General features: G+C 31.5%; 2 protein-coding genes across 9 annotated transcripts in view; one reads left to right on the top strand and one right to left on the bottom strand.

The window, feature by feature from the left end:
* The window catches only part of LOC147833963 (uncharacterized), a 278,169-nt gene that overhangs the window by 198,184 nt on the left and 60,162 nt on the right, over nt 1–19,823 (bottom strand). For 2 of the 3 annotated variants that reach the window (XR_015507502.1, XM_087281515.1), the window contains one exon: nt 12,890–13,088. Coding sequence is in view for 2 of the 3 variants with exons in the window: in XM_087281515.1 (XP_087137641.1) it covers nt 12,890–12,954 (65 nt within the window). In the remaining variant the exon portion in view is untranslated. Of the gene's footprint in view, nt 1–12,889; nt 14,049–19,823 lie in introns of those variants that run through there. The other variant, XM_087281514.1, reaches the window with a different exon arrangement.
* slc25a48 (solute carrier family 25 member 48) lies at nt 2,295–18,034 on the top strand. Of its 6 annotated transcripts, none has more exons than XR_015506747.1 (7): nt 2,295–2,469; nt 3,222–3,265; nt 3,502–3,573; nt 4,414–4,666; nt 5,144–5,419; nt 7,127–8,706; nt 8,798–8,926. XR_015506747.1 is itself a non-coding variant. In XM_087280363.1 (7 exons), the coding sequence occupies exons 1-7, from the start codon at nt 2,424–2,426 to the stop codon at nt 17,759–17,761; spliced, it is 846 nt and encodes a 281-aa protein (XP_087136489.1). In that variant the 5' UTR covers nt 2,295–2,423; the 3' UTR covers nt 17,762–18,034.

Raw genomic sequence — 19,823 nt, 5'->3', positions numbered from 1 at the left:
CTAAACATTTGTTGTTTTTTTTACCCAGACATTTAAAAAGAGCTTATTTTAGAGCAGTAATACCGTAAAATCGTGATTTTTTTATTCCAAAGTTATCATACCGTCAAACATGCATACCGACCCATGCCTAATCATGGTTCAGCTTATTTTATTTAAAGTCATGAGCTGTTAAGTCAGTTTAATATTTAATGTATGTTTTAAAAGGCTAACTGCGAAAGACTTTTAAGGTTAATTTGTTTGAATCTAAAAATGTTCACACGAGCTGCCACAGTTTTCCTTAGAATTTAAAGGAACTCAAGTTCATGTCTCTTTTAGTTGTTTGTTGTTTGTCCCTCGTCTCAGACCAACATTTTGTAGGGTTTGTGTCCTAGCTAAAAAAAAAAAAACATCTAAAGGCTACAATCTCTCAGCCTCTCCCAGGCTTGCATTACTCATTCTGTGTCAGTAACAAAGCCTTTGTTTTGTGCGTGTGCTGTTGGCTTTTAATTTATTCAGCTGACGTTTGACAGAATTTGCAGCCAAGCCTCTTTTTAACACCCAAACAAACCTCATCAGTAGTCAAGTCTACAACAGATGCACAGGAGAATTCTTGTAGTGCATGAAAATGAGCACAAGTACATTTGAGCTGCATATCGTCATTTATTTGCACAAACAGATGGGGTGTTTTGTACCTTATGTGCAATCCAGTATGCGGTGATAAGATGGCTGTGTTGTGTGGTTAAATATTGATCACTTATCACAACAACGACTGTGCTGGAAAGACACTAATCAGAGACTTGAATCGCCCTTGTTAAAATCCTTTAAAAACCTTTTATTCTGCAAACTTGCATTTCTAAGCGGTCATTTCAGATTGCTGCAACGGATGACTGGATTGCCTCACGGCCTCACCTATTTAAGGTCAGGTGATAAAGGATAAATGGGCCATACACTATGACTTTATTACTACAAGTGAGTTAATGATAAGTCACAATGGGCCAAATAGTCAAACAAAACATTAAACCAGATTTTCTGCTATTTTGACTCTACCAAAATAGTGTGTAGTATGAATGAGGCAACAAATTAATTGTCATTTTACTTGAAAACTATTTTTTTTATGTTTTTATATATTTATGGATGATTGAATCTGTGAAGCTAGTGTCTTCTTTAAATTTTACACTATCTGTATATCCTACAATTAAGTCAGTTAAATATTTTTCCACCCAACCTTAAGGCAAATTATTACCCTTGTTGTGTACACTATATTGGGGTAAGATTTATGGTTTTATGACATTTGTGTTTTTTTTTTTTTTAAATGGCTGTCTACCATAAAGTTGTACCTTAGTTTTATATATTTACATTTAAATTTAATTATTTAGCATGGATAAATACTATGTTTTTCCTAATACTCCACATGCATATGTTGTAAATTTGTTTAAGTTACCTTAAATTGCTATTTCTATCTGTTCATTTATTATTTTGACTTGAAGAAGCCCAATTTGGATGTCAATTTTTGTGTGTAGATTACAGATTATATGTCATAGGGTTCATATTGTGTCCGGAACACAAAGCTTGTGCCAAAATAAACATGTAAATCAATGATATTTTTCAAAAAGTTAAACAACTGAGCGTTTCGGGCAGTTTTGAAGTTGAACATTAGGCTATAAAATAGAATTAGCTGTATAATCAGTCACAATAATTTCAGAAAGTTTCTAAATCGCCTGAATTCAGTCAAAATCAGAATTGACTAAGCAGCATGTTGTGCATTAGACATAATTTAAGACATATGATTTGAGTTTACATTCGTTTTTTACAGCACTTCTTATAACTCTATCTGTGTCCTTAAGTTTAAAACATCACAACACACTGGAAGTAACTTTCCATGAACTTAAGCATGATATTTACAGAACGTTTGTTTACATCTAAACCTATAGATAACGTTTCATGTCAAGGATGTGCCATTGGACTGTAAATATTTATCAAAAGCAGCATTTAAGAATAACAGAAACATAATTTTCAATAAATCCTTGTGAAAAAACTAATTCCTTTTTTATGTTCAGTCGATCTGTTTAAGACGCCAAATGCCACGCATTCCTCAACATATAGAAGAACTCAGCAGCCACGTTTCAAGTCACATGATAGAGAATGGCGTAATTTACCCGTATACTCCACAATAACGGAAAATATGTCTGAGCATATTGTTTTAATCAAGTCATAATGACTGTTTGCTGGTGGACAAATCTATTTTCGTATCTCTGCAACGCCCCCTTATACTCCCCCCTCGCCGATTTAAAATGCTGGGATGGAGCTGAAGTTTTACCTCAGCTTTTATAGATCTGACGAACTCTTAAATAAAGCTTAAGGATGTTTGGCTTGAACTTTTAAATCAATGCATCAATGCCGACGCCTATGTGGAAATCTCCCGTGTAAATTCACTCAGTTGTACAATGACAGTCTTTCAGTTGGATGATTTTTTAGCAGGGTGGATTGGAGGTGAGCTTTATTTTGATTCCTGTTTTGTAAAACGTGTCGTGTTTGACAATACGAACTAAAAAAACGTACATTTTCGTAAAGTTTATCAAATAGCCCATATTTTATGCATCTTCATGAAGCACTTTATCTTGTTTGTTTGTTTGTCTGTTTTTGGTTGTAAACCAAACAACTGCTTTAAAGCGATATAACTCTACCTATTGCATATGCTAGTTCTGCAAACTACAGCGAAATGAGAGACTTTAAAGAATAAAAAATGATTTGGAAAACGTTTTATGGAGAGATGGCAACAAGCCGCGGGAGGGGCGTCTTTTGTCTTGTTTATGTTGATCAAGGTTTTTTGTGTGTGTGATGTGCTGTTGGAAGAACTATTTTCTTAAAGTTTCAAGAAAACGTACAAAATTGTTTTTTTTAAATGAATTTGTTGTCACGTCGTCGTTAAAATCAGTTAAGATAACTTTACAAAGTGTTTCAACTATTGTTCGCCTTTGTGCAAACAACGCAACAACGCTGGTTTCACGGGTTTATAATGAAGACTTGTTTTGGTGTAAAACGGATTTTAGTCTCCAATGAAAAGAGAAATGTTTTTTTTTTTTGAAAAGCTCTAATGTGCATGTTCACCCACCATGAAATGTTCATAACAATGCAACTTATTCATGAAAATGGACACAGTGTTCTGCTAGAAGAGCCTCCTACTAAACTATGTGATGCAGAATCTATCATCGTCTTCAGCTGCAAAAATGTTTTTTTTTCAGGAGCATCCAGTGTGATCGTAGGTCATCCACTTGACACAGTCAAGGTAAGAAAAATCCTTCTTTATATATATATATATATATATATATATATATATATATATATATATATATATATATATATATATATATATATATATATATAATATTAGATATACATGTATTACATGTTTATAATTTAAAAAAATATATTTATATTTAAACATGTATTGTTTAGGATGAATTTATTATAAATAAAAGGGGAAAAATTAATGGGGAAAAAATAAATTCTGCTCTTTTACAGACTCGCTTACAAGCTGGCAAAGGATACAAGAATACTTTCCACTGTGTTGTCACAATCTACAAAAAGGAAAATGTAAGGTTTTATAACCTTTTGTGGTAGGTGTATCACAATTACTCCAGGCCACAGACCGTTGAACTGATTGAGTCCTTCCTGTTTTGCTATACATTTAAATACCCAAGGTTTAAATAAACTTTATGAAAAGTATATAAACAATGTTTATTATAACACCATTAAAATATGGCTATTACAGGATTCATATTGATGAAAGTAGAAACAATAGTCATTGCTTTAACTTTGAGTTACAGTAATTTATATCCTGTTTACTTGTAATATTAAAGGGTTAGTTTACCAATAAATTAAACATTTGCTTTCTTATTCTCCATAGACAGTAAAGAGGCCAGAAAAAAGAAACAAAAACATTGTCATTACATTCAGTAATATTTCAGGGGTTTAACCTTTAATCAAGTGAAGCTCTTAATTTTAGTGCGGCAAAAAAAAAAAAAAAAAAAAAAAAAAAAAAAATATATATATATATATATATATATATATATACAATGTGTCTTAGTTTGTCTGTTTCCGTCAGGTCAAGGTGATCATTTACTTCAGGAAATATGATGCATGCTATATAGGTCAGTAGTGTGACATGCAAGCATCATATTAACCATAGTAAATGCCCAACTTTCAGAATCTGACGCAGAAAACTTTTTTTTTTTTTTTTTTTTTTTTAGGCACACAAAAATGTTCTTGGAGCTTTTGTATGATTACAGATGATTGATTGAAGAAACATTGAATGTTTTGACTTTGCTTTGGCTCTTTTTTGTTGTATTTTTAGTACGAAGAGGTTTTTCCTATTCATGCAAACATCAGCTAACAATCCCTGACAAAAAAACTCAATCTTTTGTGTTTTCACAGGTTATAGGCTTTTTCAAAGGACTGTCCTTTCCACTGGCTAGCATCACGCTTTATAACTCTATGGTATTCGGCTTCTTCAGCAACACACAGCGCCTCATTAGCAAATACCGTTATGGTGATGGTAGACACCCATGCAGCATGCTGGACTTGACTGTAGCGAGCATGCTGACCGGTCTGGTGTCAGTGGGGGTTGGAGCCCCTGTTGACCTGGTCAAAATTAGACTACAAATGCAAACTCAACCTGTCCTTGCAGGTAAGATAGAATTTTATCATACTGATGTTAAAATGAACAGTTTACCCTTCCCCCACCCCAACCAAAAAAAGGTCATCATTTACACACATTACACTTGTTCCAAACCTGGTTAAGATTCTTTCTTCTGTTGAACACAAAAGAATATATTTTGAATAATGTTGAAAAACAGTAGTCGATGGCCTTCATATAATTTGTTTTTCCAACCGTGGATGCCAATGGCTACCGAATTTCATGCAGGATTCTTCAAAATATATTGCTTTGTGAGGAAAAAAAAACTTATAAAGATTTAGATCAACGTGAGGTCAAGTAAACTGTGAGTTAATTTTAATTTTTGGGTGAACTGTCCCTTTAAGGGAAAACCTCCTACAGTAGGTAATGATTACTAAATGCTAATCATTTCCAAGAAACTAAACAATTGAAAAAAGTCTACTAAAAATGCATAGAGCATTACTCATATACTGTTTTGTGTGGTTTCAGAGAACTTCAACCTTGCTGGGAATGGGAGCGTCCCTCTTCGGTCAATGGGAATTCAGAGCCAGTCGTTTTACAGAGGGCCTCTACACTGCATTAGTACAGTCCTGCAGAATGAGGGTATTCAAGGGCTCTACAGAGGAGCCGGAGCTATGATACTGCGGGATATACCTGGTTATGCTCTGTACTTCATACCGTACACATTGTTCTGTAACTGGCTGAATCCTGATGACAATAGCTCACCGCCTCCATGCTGCATATGGCTAGCAGGAGGTTTAGCAGGTAAATGAGACATGGGCTTAGTTTCAAAAGCTAGTTTCTGCTGTCTAAACACTCCGCTGACTACTAGCTAAAATGGAACTTAAGTGATCTGATGATTTGATGCATGTTTCTAAGCTTACAAAACCCCCAACAACAGTCTATAGAAAAAGATTTTACTGTTATTATTATAAATACTTATATGCTTTTATAATCAATATGTTCTCACTGCCTTTTTAGATGTTAATGTAACATGATCAATTAATTCATTATAACAAATACAGTTTGGCGCCATCTGTTGGCTTTTTTGTTCTTAGTATACTTTAACCACAAATTGCTCACCATTTACTAAAGTGCTCCAAACCATTTATATTTTCTTTTTTTTTTTCTGTTGAGCATAAAAGAAGATATTTTGAAGAATGCTGGAAATAACAATGACATCCATAATAAAATACAGTTGCAGACCCACACACGTTTCAGCACACGTAATCCAGTACCGAACCATATATGGTTAAGACAGATGTTAATGTTATTAACGTCTTCTTGGACCTCATCATCAATGCATTATAATTTATATTGTTACTAAATAGTGTACACAATAGACAATAGTGTTTACTATGTCACAAATATAGTGATCGAGACAGGCGAAAGAGAAACGTTGTTTGTCGCCATTTAATATAATACACTGGACAGTTTTCCATCTGTCATCTTACAATACGAAAGAAAAATTACTTACATTTTTTGAAGACATGAAAATGCTGTCAAGTTTTGTAAAGGAGTAAAACTTTACTTTTAAAAATAAAAATGTTATCCAGAGAGTTATTTCAGTAGTTTAAAAAAAATGTTTTCATGTGATGCTTAAAGAAAGTCCAGATGCACTTGCAGTGTTTTTGAGTTTCAAGTTCAGTTGAGGTAAATGTGTCAGAACCACTGCATGAAACCAAACCTCACAGCAGGCACCCAAAGATTAACAAGTGTATATTTGGCTGAGCATAGTGGGAGAGTGGATTACTTGGAAATGTCTCACTGTACTTCAAATTAAAAACTTCCCTCCTATTGGTATATGGTGAGAATGACCAAGATTAACCTTAATATGACCCTAGTGGGAGTCAGGCTAGGCGCTGCAGCAAAAACGTTGTTATTTTCATAGTGTTTTTTTCAGTCTAAAGAAAACATCCAGAGTTTGCACTTTTTACCATCACACTTTTGTTAATTTTGTCACATCTTGTCAACGTGTCTGTAAATTGCAATTATAGTACATATTTTAAAGTGTTTTTTTTTTTCAAAGATATGTTATTCATCTTTACTTAGTCATAAGTCTGAATGTCAATAGAACTTATATAAAACAAACATCACAGTTTTATTTAAAATTTAATGTTTGATATTTAAATATTTGGATATGCCCATCCATAATTTGAGGATGCACATTTTTTATTGATTATATACAATTTAATTCCTCAGATCTCCTCTGTAAAAGACTTTTAACCAATTTTGAACCTGAAGTTATTCAATGTTTAGATTTTTGTGCTAGAAATGTATGCAAATGAGTACATATTTCACTTGTTTATGTAAATATAAATACATAAAAGGTTTGTCATTCTTAATGGCATTCATCAACTGGGGAAGTGTGGTGATAAATATTAGTCAATTGTTTAACCTTACTCACCAGTAGAGTCTTAAGGACAAAGAATACAAAGATCTGACTTGATCTGGTTTTGCTGTTGTTCACAGGATCAATCTCATGGGTCACTGCAACACCATCCGATGTGGTGAAAAGCCGCTTGCAGGCAGATGCTATGCATCAGAGGAAATACAAGGGCATTTTGCATTGTATCATGCAAAGTTACAGAACAGAGGGAATACATGTAAGTTGCTGAAATTATTTAATGCATTTTCAAGTTTGTATTTCGAGTTTTAGAATGATTTTTTGCAACAGCTTCCGGGCATGAACAGCTGGCCAAAGACTTAGAAAAATAACAAGTAGAAACAAGCACTTGCTTAAAATTTTTTAGCCAGGTACAAAAATCTGCTTCATTACATTTGGTGGTTCTATATTTCATTAACTGGTTTTAATTAAAGTGGTATGGTTAAGATCATGGTTGAGATTTTAAACCGTGAAATAAGCTCAACCATTTTAAATATTACAAACTTATTTAAGACACCACTTAAAAATTTAATTATGTAAACTACTGATGAGAGTTTTTCCTAATTTAAAATTGAAAGGACTCTATCAGGAAAGAGGGAACAAAAATGAGTTATGCATAATGTGAGACAGAAAGTATGTTTGTTGGGGGGGGGGGGGGGGGTGAATGCCACTTTAATGAGTGTGTACATCAAATGTAGAGAATGAATGTACAAAATAAAAAAAATAGTTATTCACTCAATATTTGTTGTCACTCAGACAACAAAAAAATGGTGGACACCTCATATATTGCACAACAGCAGGGGTGTCTAACTCAAGCTGCGTCCCAACTGGTACAATACACACTATGCACTATGTACTTCTGCACTTACACACTCAACAGCATAGTATATGAATGTAGTGTCATCTCAAATGGAACATCTTTTTTTTTACTAATCGGAAATTCAAACCATTTCCCTAATGACATTTGACAGTCACCAAATTAATGAAATAAATGACCAAACTACCAAATAATACCTGCCATAAGTATAACTGCATTAACCATCAGGAGGCAGTATAATCACTGGTAGGAGAATTTTGTTTTCTCAATCCAAAATAAATAAAGTAATCCAACATGAGCAGTGGCGCAGTAGTGCTGTCGCCTCACAGCAAGAAGGTCGCTGGTTCGAGCGTCGGCTGGGTCAGTTGGCGTTTCTGGAGTTTGCATGTTCTGCATGGTATAGGTGAATTGGGTAGGCTAAATTGTCTACAGTGTATGAGTGTGAATGAGTGTGTGTGGATGTTTCCCAGAGATGGGTTGTGGCTGGAAGGGCATCCGCTGCGTAAAAATGTGCTGGATAAGTTGGCGGGTCATTCCGCTGTGGCGACCCCGGATAAATAAAGGGACTAAGCCGAAAAGAAAAATAATAAATGAATGATGAACATGAGCACTCAGAAGCTCCACTTATTTCACTACATGATCAAAGCTGCGACTGTTGAGTGTTTGAAGTGTTCACCATTCCACACTTTATTGAAACAACTGATTAAGTGCATCATGTGGGTATTTAAAGTGCACATAATCTTTTTGGAGTTTTCTGTGTGAATGCACTACTTAGACTATATTTGCTACAAAATGGCATAAAATAATGCCTAAGTATGTGATTTAAGATAGACCTTCAGTTCCTGGAGAGCCACACCCCTGCACAGTTTAGTTCGTTTAGCCTGAAGGACAGTTAGTTTGATCAGGTATGTTTAATTAGGGTTGAAACTAAACTGTGCAGAGCTGCAGCCCTCCAGTTATTTAATAGCTGTGCACTACAGTATATGGTGAATAGGGAGCGGTTTTAGAAAGTGATTGGTAGAATAACCCAAAGTACAGTATTTGTTATTCAGTCCAACTTTCATTTAACAAACAAAATAAATAAATAAAAACTCTAAATGAAAATGTTTTTGTTTGAAATTTGAAATTTGAAAGAAACTTTATCAAACCTCTCATTGATTACAGCCAAAGCTAATAAATTTAGTAAATCTACAGAAACAGAGAATGTAGCTTTTAAAATTGAGCATAATTAAATTTAGCATTAAATCTCATTTATAAATGTGGCATACACACAAAACAGATGCAAAAGTTATGATCTATGAAAAAAACAAACTTGATGGGAAATGTGCACAGCTGTACGTAAATTCTAAGTAAACATATTCAACTTAAATATTGACTGAATTGAACCACTTTAAATCATCATATGAGCTTGAACCACTTTAAATCATCATCTGAGCCATCAAATGAGCATTTGAACCATTATTAAATAAATTTTGTAACCTTTCTACACAAATGTTATAAATCAGACCCCAGTTGTTTGCTATTTATAATTAAACTTGCTTATTCAGAGTTTTATTGAAATATTCACTGTAAAAATAAATCTGTAAAATTTACAGTAAAAAAAACGGCAGCTGTGGTTGCCAGTATTTCATCGATAAATATACAGTACAAACTGTAAAAGTAATTCCTCATTTTACAGTAAAATACCCTATTTCATTTATGTATAGAGGTAATAAGTCTGCATTTTGAATTACCAACGTCTACACATCTTTTGTTATACAGATCGACACGTTAACACAGCCATATGCAGGTGGTGATAAGAAAGTTAAATAATGGACCAATGCTCAGCATAAACTACTTTTCTCACAAGCAGAAAAATGTATCAGTCTATAAAAGGTGTCCAGTGTCATTCACACAGCTACTACCAGTATTGTAACACGCATAAAATTAAAGTCATAAAAATAAACATTGTTTATCATTGTTAGATGTAACATAAATCTCTAATGGACATAACTGATGGAGAAACAACCAATAAGATTCATATTAATGTCAACAAAAAGCATAAAAAGTAACGAGCCATGCAGGGAATTATGGGAAACTGAATTTACGGTTATTCGCCGTTTATCTTAAGAAAACATATTGTTAACCAGGTTATGGATTTTTACTGTACCATTTTTACAGTTTTTTACTGTTAAAATCACGGCCATTTTTTACATTGTAGATATAATGCTGATAAATTTTTTTCTTAATGCAGGTTTTCTTTCGTGGAGCGACTGTAAATGCTATCAGAGGATTTCCGATGTGTGCAACTATGTTTCTTGGTTACGAGCTTTCCCTCCAGTTTTTCCGCAGTTTTTAACACAAACTCGTGCTGAAAATATGCTAATGCACATTATAAGCTCTTAGAAATTATAATAGAGCATCGATGGTTTAATAACAAGTAGAAACTTACATGTGACATTTATGTGAGTTCATTGTTGATACAGTGAAGAGTATCAGTGAAGCTTTTAGGTGTTTCTTATATTAAGAAATTGTTTAAAATAGGTATGTATTTTCAATATATATATATAAAAGATATTTTAATATATGATTATGCATCATCTGCATGTGAATGATATACTAATTTTTTATTTTACTCAAAAAAGACCTTTCTTATTTTGTCAGCATATGTATTCTGCATTTAAACATGGTCACTATTATGCATTATTTGTTTACAAATTATTGCTTAAATGCATTTTTATGTAATTTTTCCACTATAGGCTTTTAATGCAGCAGGCATTTAAAATGATTATCTGCTAATGCATTGTGAAGTAAACATGTGAATAAATCAAGTGGTATAGTGGCCCTGTAATGTGAAGTGTCTGTCTGTCTGTTTTTTTATAACTATTTTATTGTATTTTATTTATTTATTTCGAACAGAAAAAATCATACACAAAACAATTCTTTTAAACAAAATACATTTCAACATGGTCGAAATGGAGCAGGATGAAGCTTATTTTCCCCATCCCATTATCACACGCATCATTCATTTATTTCTTTGACTTATTTCTTCTTTTACTTATCTATTCTTTTTACCTGTAGACATATGAGCTTTACATGAAATTATATTTTATCCTTTTGGCATCTTTGACATATTATATGCTTGATTCCATTTGTACATTTACATTTTATAACATTTACCCAAAAATAGTATTGCTAAAAGCCATTAATTGAAATGTCATCATACCTTTCTCATTTTGTTCTTTTTCACTTTACTTCTAGTAATCATTATATTCATTTAATAAAATGTGTTTATACAACTTTTTAAATTGATTCATATCCTGACATTGTTTGAAAATCTGTTCCAGACTATTCCATGTTTAATTACATACAGACAACATATTTCTTTTAGGTTGTCCTTGTTTTCAACCTCTTAAGATTTTGTTCTTCTCTCAGATTATATCCCCCTTGTCTTTCTTCAAAACACTTTTATATACATTTCAGAAGTAATTTATTCCTATCTTTAAACATAAGTTGTGCTGCTTTAAATTTAACCAAATTAATAATTATTAATAATATTATTTTTATTCTTTATTGGTAGACATTGGTAGGTTAACCTGTAATCCCTCTTTAGGGAACAGTTTACAGAGAAAAAAAAAAGAATTCACTCACCCCTTAATTGTTTAAAACATTTAAGTTATTTTTTTTCACTTTTAACCCTCAAAGAAGGTATTTAGAAAAATGTGCTGTTCAACAGCTGAAAAAAAACTCAGACTAAAGGTTTGAAACCACTTAAGGTTAAGTAAATAGTGATTAAATTTTCATTTTTGGGTGAATTTTATCTTTAAGACATGTTTTGGTGTAAATGTTGGAAATCAGAACTTGCTTTTTCGAAATACCTTTTTGTTTTCAGCGGTCATGGCTATAGAGGTGTTTTTAACATTGGTTTGTTTTTTTGAAAGAGAGATGAGCCCTAAAACAAACTGACCATCAATGAGTTTAAAGTCAGCATTAATCAAAAAATATATAAAAAAAAATATTAGACAACAAGACACACAGTTTGTAGTTCTTTTCCTAAATGACATCAAGCACAATGAACTCCAATATTGCATTGCCAACTATAATTAAGATTATCCATACTTTTTATTTTGATTACAAAAACATGTACAGCTCTGGAGATAAAAATAAAACAAGAGATTATTTGCCATTAATAAGCACATGTTTTAAGTAAAATATTCCTTTATGATTTATATTTTTTTGCTCAAGTCTATATGTAATAAATCTTGTAAATACAGAGAAATGAAGAAACAATTGTCAAATGTTTCTCCTTTGTGTGTGTGTGTGTGTGTGTGTGTGTGTGTGTGTGTGTGTGTGTAACCAATTTTAATAAAAGCATTTTAAATTTTCCCAACAAATTCAATACAGCACATATAATGTTGGAACTTAATGGAATTATTAAATTTGTGGTGATGAAAAATAAATATAGAAAATAAATATTAAATGGAACATTAATTATGAATATTTTACATAAAACATGGTACTTTTAGAGGTATATAAAAATACAAAAAAATTATTAAAAAAATGTTAAACACTTTAAAATCTTAAAATGTATATATATTATTATTATATATTATGTATTATATATATATTTATTTATCTAATTTAATTAAGACATTTCTTTAAAAAATAGGACCACACCTAAGACCTTCATGCCCAATGTTGACTTCAAGAAAACGCACTTAATAAAATAAATAGTGACTAAAAAGGCTAGTGTTGCTTCTGGTTCACTTGGTGGCGGTGTTTCATTATCGGTGAAAAACAGAGAATGGCATAATACAAATATGAGGATAAGTTTGTCCACTAGATGGTGACACATTTTAAAAGAAAGCCGCAAGTCCAACGTTACTGCATTGCACTGTTGCACGGTGGTTGAGTAATTATAACCCTTGTTCAAAAGCAACACAAATTTATATCCTGAAATGTGTATTCATATCTATCAGTGATAGGTTTAAATATATTGCCCTAAATTATGTTGCAGTCAGATTAAAACAGCTTGCTTTAAACATGACCTGACCTTTCCAGAAGAGCTCCAGATTTCTTGTCAATGCAGCAAACGGTTGCAGTAACGGCTGAGACCATTCTGTCCAGCCAGTGGAGTGATAGATGAGGTTTAAGAGAAAACAGCTGAGGACATGGACAGCATCTAAAGCACCAGCCTGCATTGTGTCTTCTTCAGTCACTGCAGCTTCATTCAAAGCGTACGCTGTTTACTCCTAGAAGACACAAGCAAAACAACATAAAGCCACTCACTTACTTTTCTTCAGCTCATTTCTTTCTTTATCTGGGGTCACCACAGTGTTATGAGCTGACAGCATTAAGCCAATCAAGCCATAGTGATCCTGCCAAAAACCCTTTTAGTAGTGCTTCACTAATTGTATGCTATAGACTACATTAATGAAACTCAAATGATATTCTGTTCGTAGGCTTATGCTATGTTACATTACAAAATATAAATCCATTAGTCCATCCATGTTAATCTTAAGTTACATTTCTGTCTTTAAACCCAAACAAAATCCTACAGTCTAAATTAAGAGGTTTGCATAATGTTATATATGGATGTTATACTTTTATTTTACAAAATATTCAGAACAATAATTACCTGGCTAATAGCCTCTGTTGTATTTATGTTTTTAAATACCTCTTTTGAATATATCAATACCTCTGTGTTAATATGTTTTTAAATGTATTTATATATTTAATGAATTGTTACATTGCATCAGTTTAAAAAATACGCCTAATGAGGAGAACTGGTTGACAATGCAAAAAAATAAAAATTAAAAATCTGACTTTGAGTATTCGAGTCCAAATACCTAAAAATTCTTTAATAAAAAAACAAGCAAAAACATATAATCTTGTTGTTAAAAAAATTGCAAAAATTAAGTGAGTTTCTCCATAAAACAAGCAAAAAAATCTGCCAAAATGTAAGCAAAATAATCTTACTGTATATGTGAAAAGGACAAACACAATTACTTTGCTTGTTTTAAATAAAAACACACTTAATTTTGGCATATTATGTCTTAAAACAAGATTGTATTTGTGTTTGTCTAAATAAGATGCTTTAGAAATAATTACATTTTAAATATTTGGACTAGAATCAAGACAAAAAAGCAGGTGAAGAAGAAAGGCATTTTTTGTGAGACAAAATGTTGCAAATGTATCAATGCTCATTTTCACAATTTAAGAAGAAGAAAAAAAAAACATCAAAGATTAAGTTGAAGTTATGACTTTAAATTATTTAAAATTAAGGCTTCCATCAACTAAAGATTTTCATGGTTTTGGCTAGTAGTCTTTTATATTAGGCAATTAGTTTACTAATCATTAATGAACATTTATTAATGAACAATTTAATAATAATAATAATAATAATAATAATAATAATAATAATAATATTGAACATTTAACATAGCCTAATAAGAGCTCAATCGCACACACTAAGCTTGTATAATCACAATGGCAGACGTAATGATTATAAATATGTGAGGGAAAACCCATATGGAGGCTGCATTAACATTTTAATAACTTATTGACAAACTCATTTTATATTGGCTTAGTGAAGTCACAGACACTGACTAGATTGTCATCTTCACAGTATAGTGGATGCATCTGTAATATGGCTCCTTGTTCTTTGTTTATTTTAATAATCTTAATAATCTGACAAATCGCATAGTTAATGTTAAATGAAATGCAATCTGTCGAATTATTAGGAATAAAAATATGCTAACAACAAGAAACCACACGAAAAGACACAAGCATTAAATCTTAGTAAGCAGTGTTTCATTAGCAAGTCATGAGAATATGAAAGCATGTGTGTTTTCATGTGTTCTCAATTTGTTAGTGCTTTTCTTTTTGCATGCTTTCTTAGCTTGCAGGACATTTGAGCTCTCTTGGCCACCATACACAGAGTGTGAATTATTTTTATTTTATTTTATCATTATTATTGTTATTATTATTAAACATATAGTAATGTACAACAACTTGGTATTATCAGTACACCTTTACATTACAAAAAAAAAGGAAACAGGTGCAAATAAAGAACACATAATATGTTACATAAAATAATTACAAGTGAAATAATATACATAACTAAATCTTTAAAAAAAATTATAAATAAATGAAAAAGGTCTAGGGGTTTTTCTGTAATTTCTACTTTTCTATCAAAGACAGAAGATTAATTGCACTTTTTGCTTTTATTATCTTAAGGGATTTTATATATGAAAGAATCTCATTATTATAAGCACAAAAGGGTGTGAATACCTTGAGGATTAGTCAGGTCAAGTTTTTCGATTATGTTCGGTAATATGCCTCAGTGAACTAAATTTATATATTTATTTCGAATACATCTAATTGACTACATTAAATTAACTTAAGTTTTCAGTGTTTTAAGGGATATTGAGTGGTTCTCAATGACAATTGTGATATTAAATAAATCTATTAATGGATGACCATTAAAAACTGTACATATTTTTATTTTACTGTTTTACTTCCTTGTGCAAGCACGTATATTTTAAAATACAAACTATGCATCTATACGGACACCTACAGTGCAAATGCCTATTTTACAAGAAACATGTTTCGTGAACACTTACGCTGTCTGTTGGTTCTTTAGATTTGCCGGTTTCAAACCATTGAATTAATATTTTTGGACACAAAAATGCATTCACAATGGTATGGAACATTACAGGGGTGGTTAAGTGTTATCATTGTTTTAATTACTAATATTTAAGATACAGGTCAGAGCAAACTATTTCTTAACTATTAAAGAACTGACCCCCAATATATCTTGTTTTGATGTCCTTTAGAGGGGATCAAGCGTTAATTAGGGGGGTCTGATCCCTCCAAACCCCACTGTAATTCGCACCATGACCATACTTTATTTAAAATTCTGACCCCTTAAGCACCTCTTTTTGGGTCTGGTTGTCTAGAAAAATTTATGTCACAATTATGTTTTGTGTAAAGATTTTCGTCCCTAGCTGCCTCCCATATAAGATATACTTCTCCTACTCCATTTGATAGCTAACACATGAAAATAAGCTGTATTTGCATTTATGTCTGTGTTGGTGCATCAGAACATACAAAAAAAAAAAAAAAAAAAAGACTCGAGAACTGTAATGGGATACTGCCATGTACACTGTACAAATACATATATCTACTCAGTTCAAATGGGACAACAGATTACAAGCAATATTTTTAATTAAATTCAACAAGTGTGGATTGAATTTGAATTTAATAAATGAATTAAAAGCAGCCATTTAAAATAAGTAACTGCAAACAGTGCTTAGAAAGATAAGCACATTTTAAACAAAAATATTGGGTTAAAAAAAAAACATAATGATAATGAAAACTACTTAATGCTTTTATTTTGATTAAACACATATTTGGAGACTTTTCAGCAGCTGTAAGAAACAGTACCCTAGATCATTCATTCATTTTCTTGTCGGCTTAGTCCCTTTATTAATCCGGGGTCGCCACAGCAGAATGAACCGCCAACTTATCCAGCAAGTTTTTATGCAGCTGATGCCCTTCCAGCCACAACCCATCTCTGGGAAACATCCACACACATACTCATACACTACAGACAATTTAGCCTACCCAATTCACCTGTACCACGTCTTTGGACTGTGGGGAAAACCGGAGCACTCGGAGGAAACCCACACGAAGGCAGGGAGAACATGCAAACTCCACACAGAAACGCCAACTGAGCCGAGATTCGAAACAGCGACCTAGTGATTTTCTTGCTGTGAGGCGATAGCACTACCTACTGCGCCACTGCCTCGCACCGTACCCTAGATCTACTCAATAAAATTGAGGCAACAGATTACAAGAAATATAATTAATTACATTCAACAAGTATGGATTGAGTGAAAATTAATTCAATTAGCTTAATGTTCAGCAGTGCAGAGCCACAAAAACAAAATTAACAGTCTCATAATAGGCAATACACTGTAGGATTCCACACAATTTATTTATGTGTCCCAACACAAATTAAGTTCACTTTTAAGTGGATTGAACATAAAACAATTAGGTTGTTCCATAAAAAATCTCAACAACTATGTTATTTCAGTTATTTTAAATAAGTAGTTTGAACAAGCAAGAAAAAAAAACATTTATAATCATCATATAATACACAATAAATAGCGTACATTTATTGTCTCAAACTCAATCCCTGAAGGTCTGCAGCTCTGCATAGTTTAGCTCCAACCTGCTCTAAGTCACACCTGCTTAACAGTAGTAGTTTTGAACACCTTGATTAGTTGGAATCACAATATAGATTTTTTTAAGGTTGGAGCAAAACTGTGCAGAGCTGCAGCCCTCCAGGAATCGAGTTTGAGACCTATGGTGTACATTCACACAAAAGGACTTTGATCATCTTTGTTAAACAGAATAGTTTCAAACAACTGGACATGAAAGAGTGTGGATTCCAACTGGCATCTCATATACTGTAGGAATCATATAGGCCAACATACAGTATACGTACATGTCCATGTGCTAAATTATTTGTGTGCTCTCGGGATCAAATTTCATGATCAAGACTTATGGCACTGATTGACTTCCATAGTATTGCCAACCATAAAGCTTGCAATAACATAACACAGCTTAAACTGTGCATCTTAAAGCAGCTCTAGACAGACAGTGACCCCTGGTTTGAGATATTCCTATCTTTGGATGAAACGATGACTCAGATGTGGGGGCTCTGCATGCATCAGAGATTTCTGCTATTTTTTGCTGTTGATTCTGTTAACATATGTGTGTACATGAATATTGACTTCGCATGTCACTCAATCCAGTCCCCGTCAAACACTTTAATGAAGACAGATGTCCTTCTCATCACTATCAGCTGAATAAATGCAGGGTGTTGTTTTTCCAGGCTTTTCTACAGAAGATGTGATGTGACCTGAGATATCAAATCATCACACAACAGACATATTATTTCCTGTTTTGACTGGTTTATAGATGGTGAGCACACAAAGCTCTAAAGCAATATGTTGCATGCTTTTGACAGTGTTCATGGTGAGAGCCTGTGCTTGTGGTTTCTCTGGCAGCTCATGCATGTCATGAATAATGGTTTATTGCCCATCAGTTGTTGTTCGGTGGAAAAAGATGTGCAGATGCCAGATGCCGTTCTTTTTTCCTTACGATTAAAAAGCCTTCAGCAACATACTTCAATGTTTTCATGTGCAGTTTTTGTTGTTGTTATTATTATTGTTGTTGTAGCATTAATGATAATGATAATAACAACATAATAATAATAATAATAATCAGTCATACAATTTGTTGTATTATAAAACATTTTTAACAAATGACAGATATTTATAATATTTTACTACAATACCAAAAATAGAATAACAAATTAATAGTTATATATTGTATTATAACACATACTATATAATGATGTTGCAATATATTACTACTGAAAATAATAACAATCATTCTTAATAATATTATTATTATGCAAATATAACAAATTTATTTAACAAATTCTTTTTGTATTACTACTACTATACTAATGTAAAAATCTATTTAAAATGTTAAAAATAACAAATATAATAAAAATATATATATAAATAGAAATATATAAAAAAGATAAAAAATACTGAAAATGTTGCAATATTACTACTACTAATAATAATAATAATAATTTGTTATGTTAATATTAGTATGAAAATTAGTAACCAATTACAAATTTTAGCAATAAAAATTTGTGTTTTTGTACTATTACTACTATGGTAATGTAAAATATATAACATTTTTAAAAATAACAAATAATAATCAATAATATTAATAATCATATTAATAATATTAATATTCATTAAATACTAATAATATTACAATATTAATACAAAAATTAACAGTAATCATTATTAATATTAATATGGATATTAGTAAGCAATAACACATTTTAGCAATCACAATATTGGTGTTCTTGTACTGCTACTATACTTGTATAAAAATGTATTAAAAATGTTAAAAATACCAAATATTAATCAACAATATAAAAAATGCTGATAATGTTGCAACATTACTACTAATAATAATAATTTGTAATGTAAATATTATTATGGAAAGTAGTAAGCAATAACACATTTTAGCAATAACAATTGGTGTTTCTGTACTAATACTACTTTACTAATGTAAAAATGTATTAAAAATGTTAAAAAATAACAAATAATAATCAATAATATAAAATACCAATAATATTGCAACATTACAACTAAAATAACAGTAATTATTATTATTATTAATATTACTATGAAAATTAGTAAGCAACAACACATTTTAGCAATCACAATATTGGTGTTTTTGTACTACTACTACTATACTAATGTAAAAATGTATTAAAATGTAAAAAATAACAAATATTGATCAATAATATATAAAATACTAATAATAGTGCGATATTACTAGTACAAATAATAATAATAATTCTTAATAATAATATTAGTATGGATATAAGTGAGCACAAATTTTTTTAGCAATAACAATTGGTGTTTTTGTACTATTATTACTACTATACTACTTTACAATGTATTATAAAAGGTTAAAAATAACAAACATTAATCAATATTATATATAAAAAACACCAATTATTATACATGTGTTGTTGTAATTATATATATATACACAATAAAATAAAAACAAAATAAATATGAAATAAATAAATAAAGAATAAATTCAATAACAAGAATTCAAAATGTACAGTAGCACAGATGTGAATAATTAAACTCAAACAACAACAACCGGCAACAATTATTGTTATTGTTGTTGTTATTATTATTATTCATTCATTAATTTTCCTTCGGCTTCCTCTCTATTGCAGAGGTTACCACAGCGGAATGAACTGCTAACTATTCCAGCATGTTTTAGCCAGTGAATGCCTTTCCAGCCACAACTCAGTGGGAAACACCCACACACTCATTTACATACACACTACGGACAGTTCTATTCGGCTT

The sequence above is a fragment of the Danio rerio genome, chromosome 14 (genome assembly GCF_052040795.2).
Source record: "Danio rerio strain M-AB ecotype USA chromosome 14, GRCz13ab, whole genome shotgun sequence".
NCBI lineage: Eukaryota > Metazoa > Chordata > Actinopteri > Cypriniformes > Danionidae > Danio > Danio rerio.
This window is presented reverse-complemented; position numbering and strand designations above follow the sequence as displayed.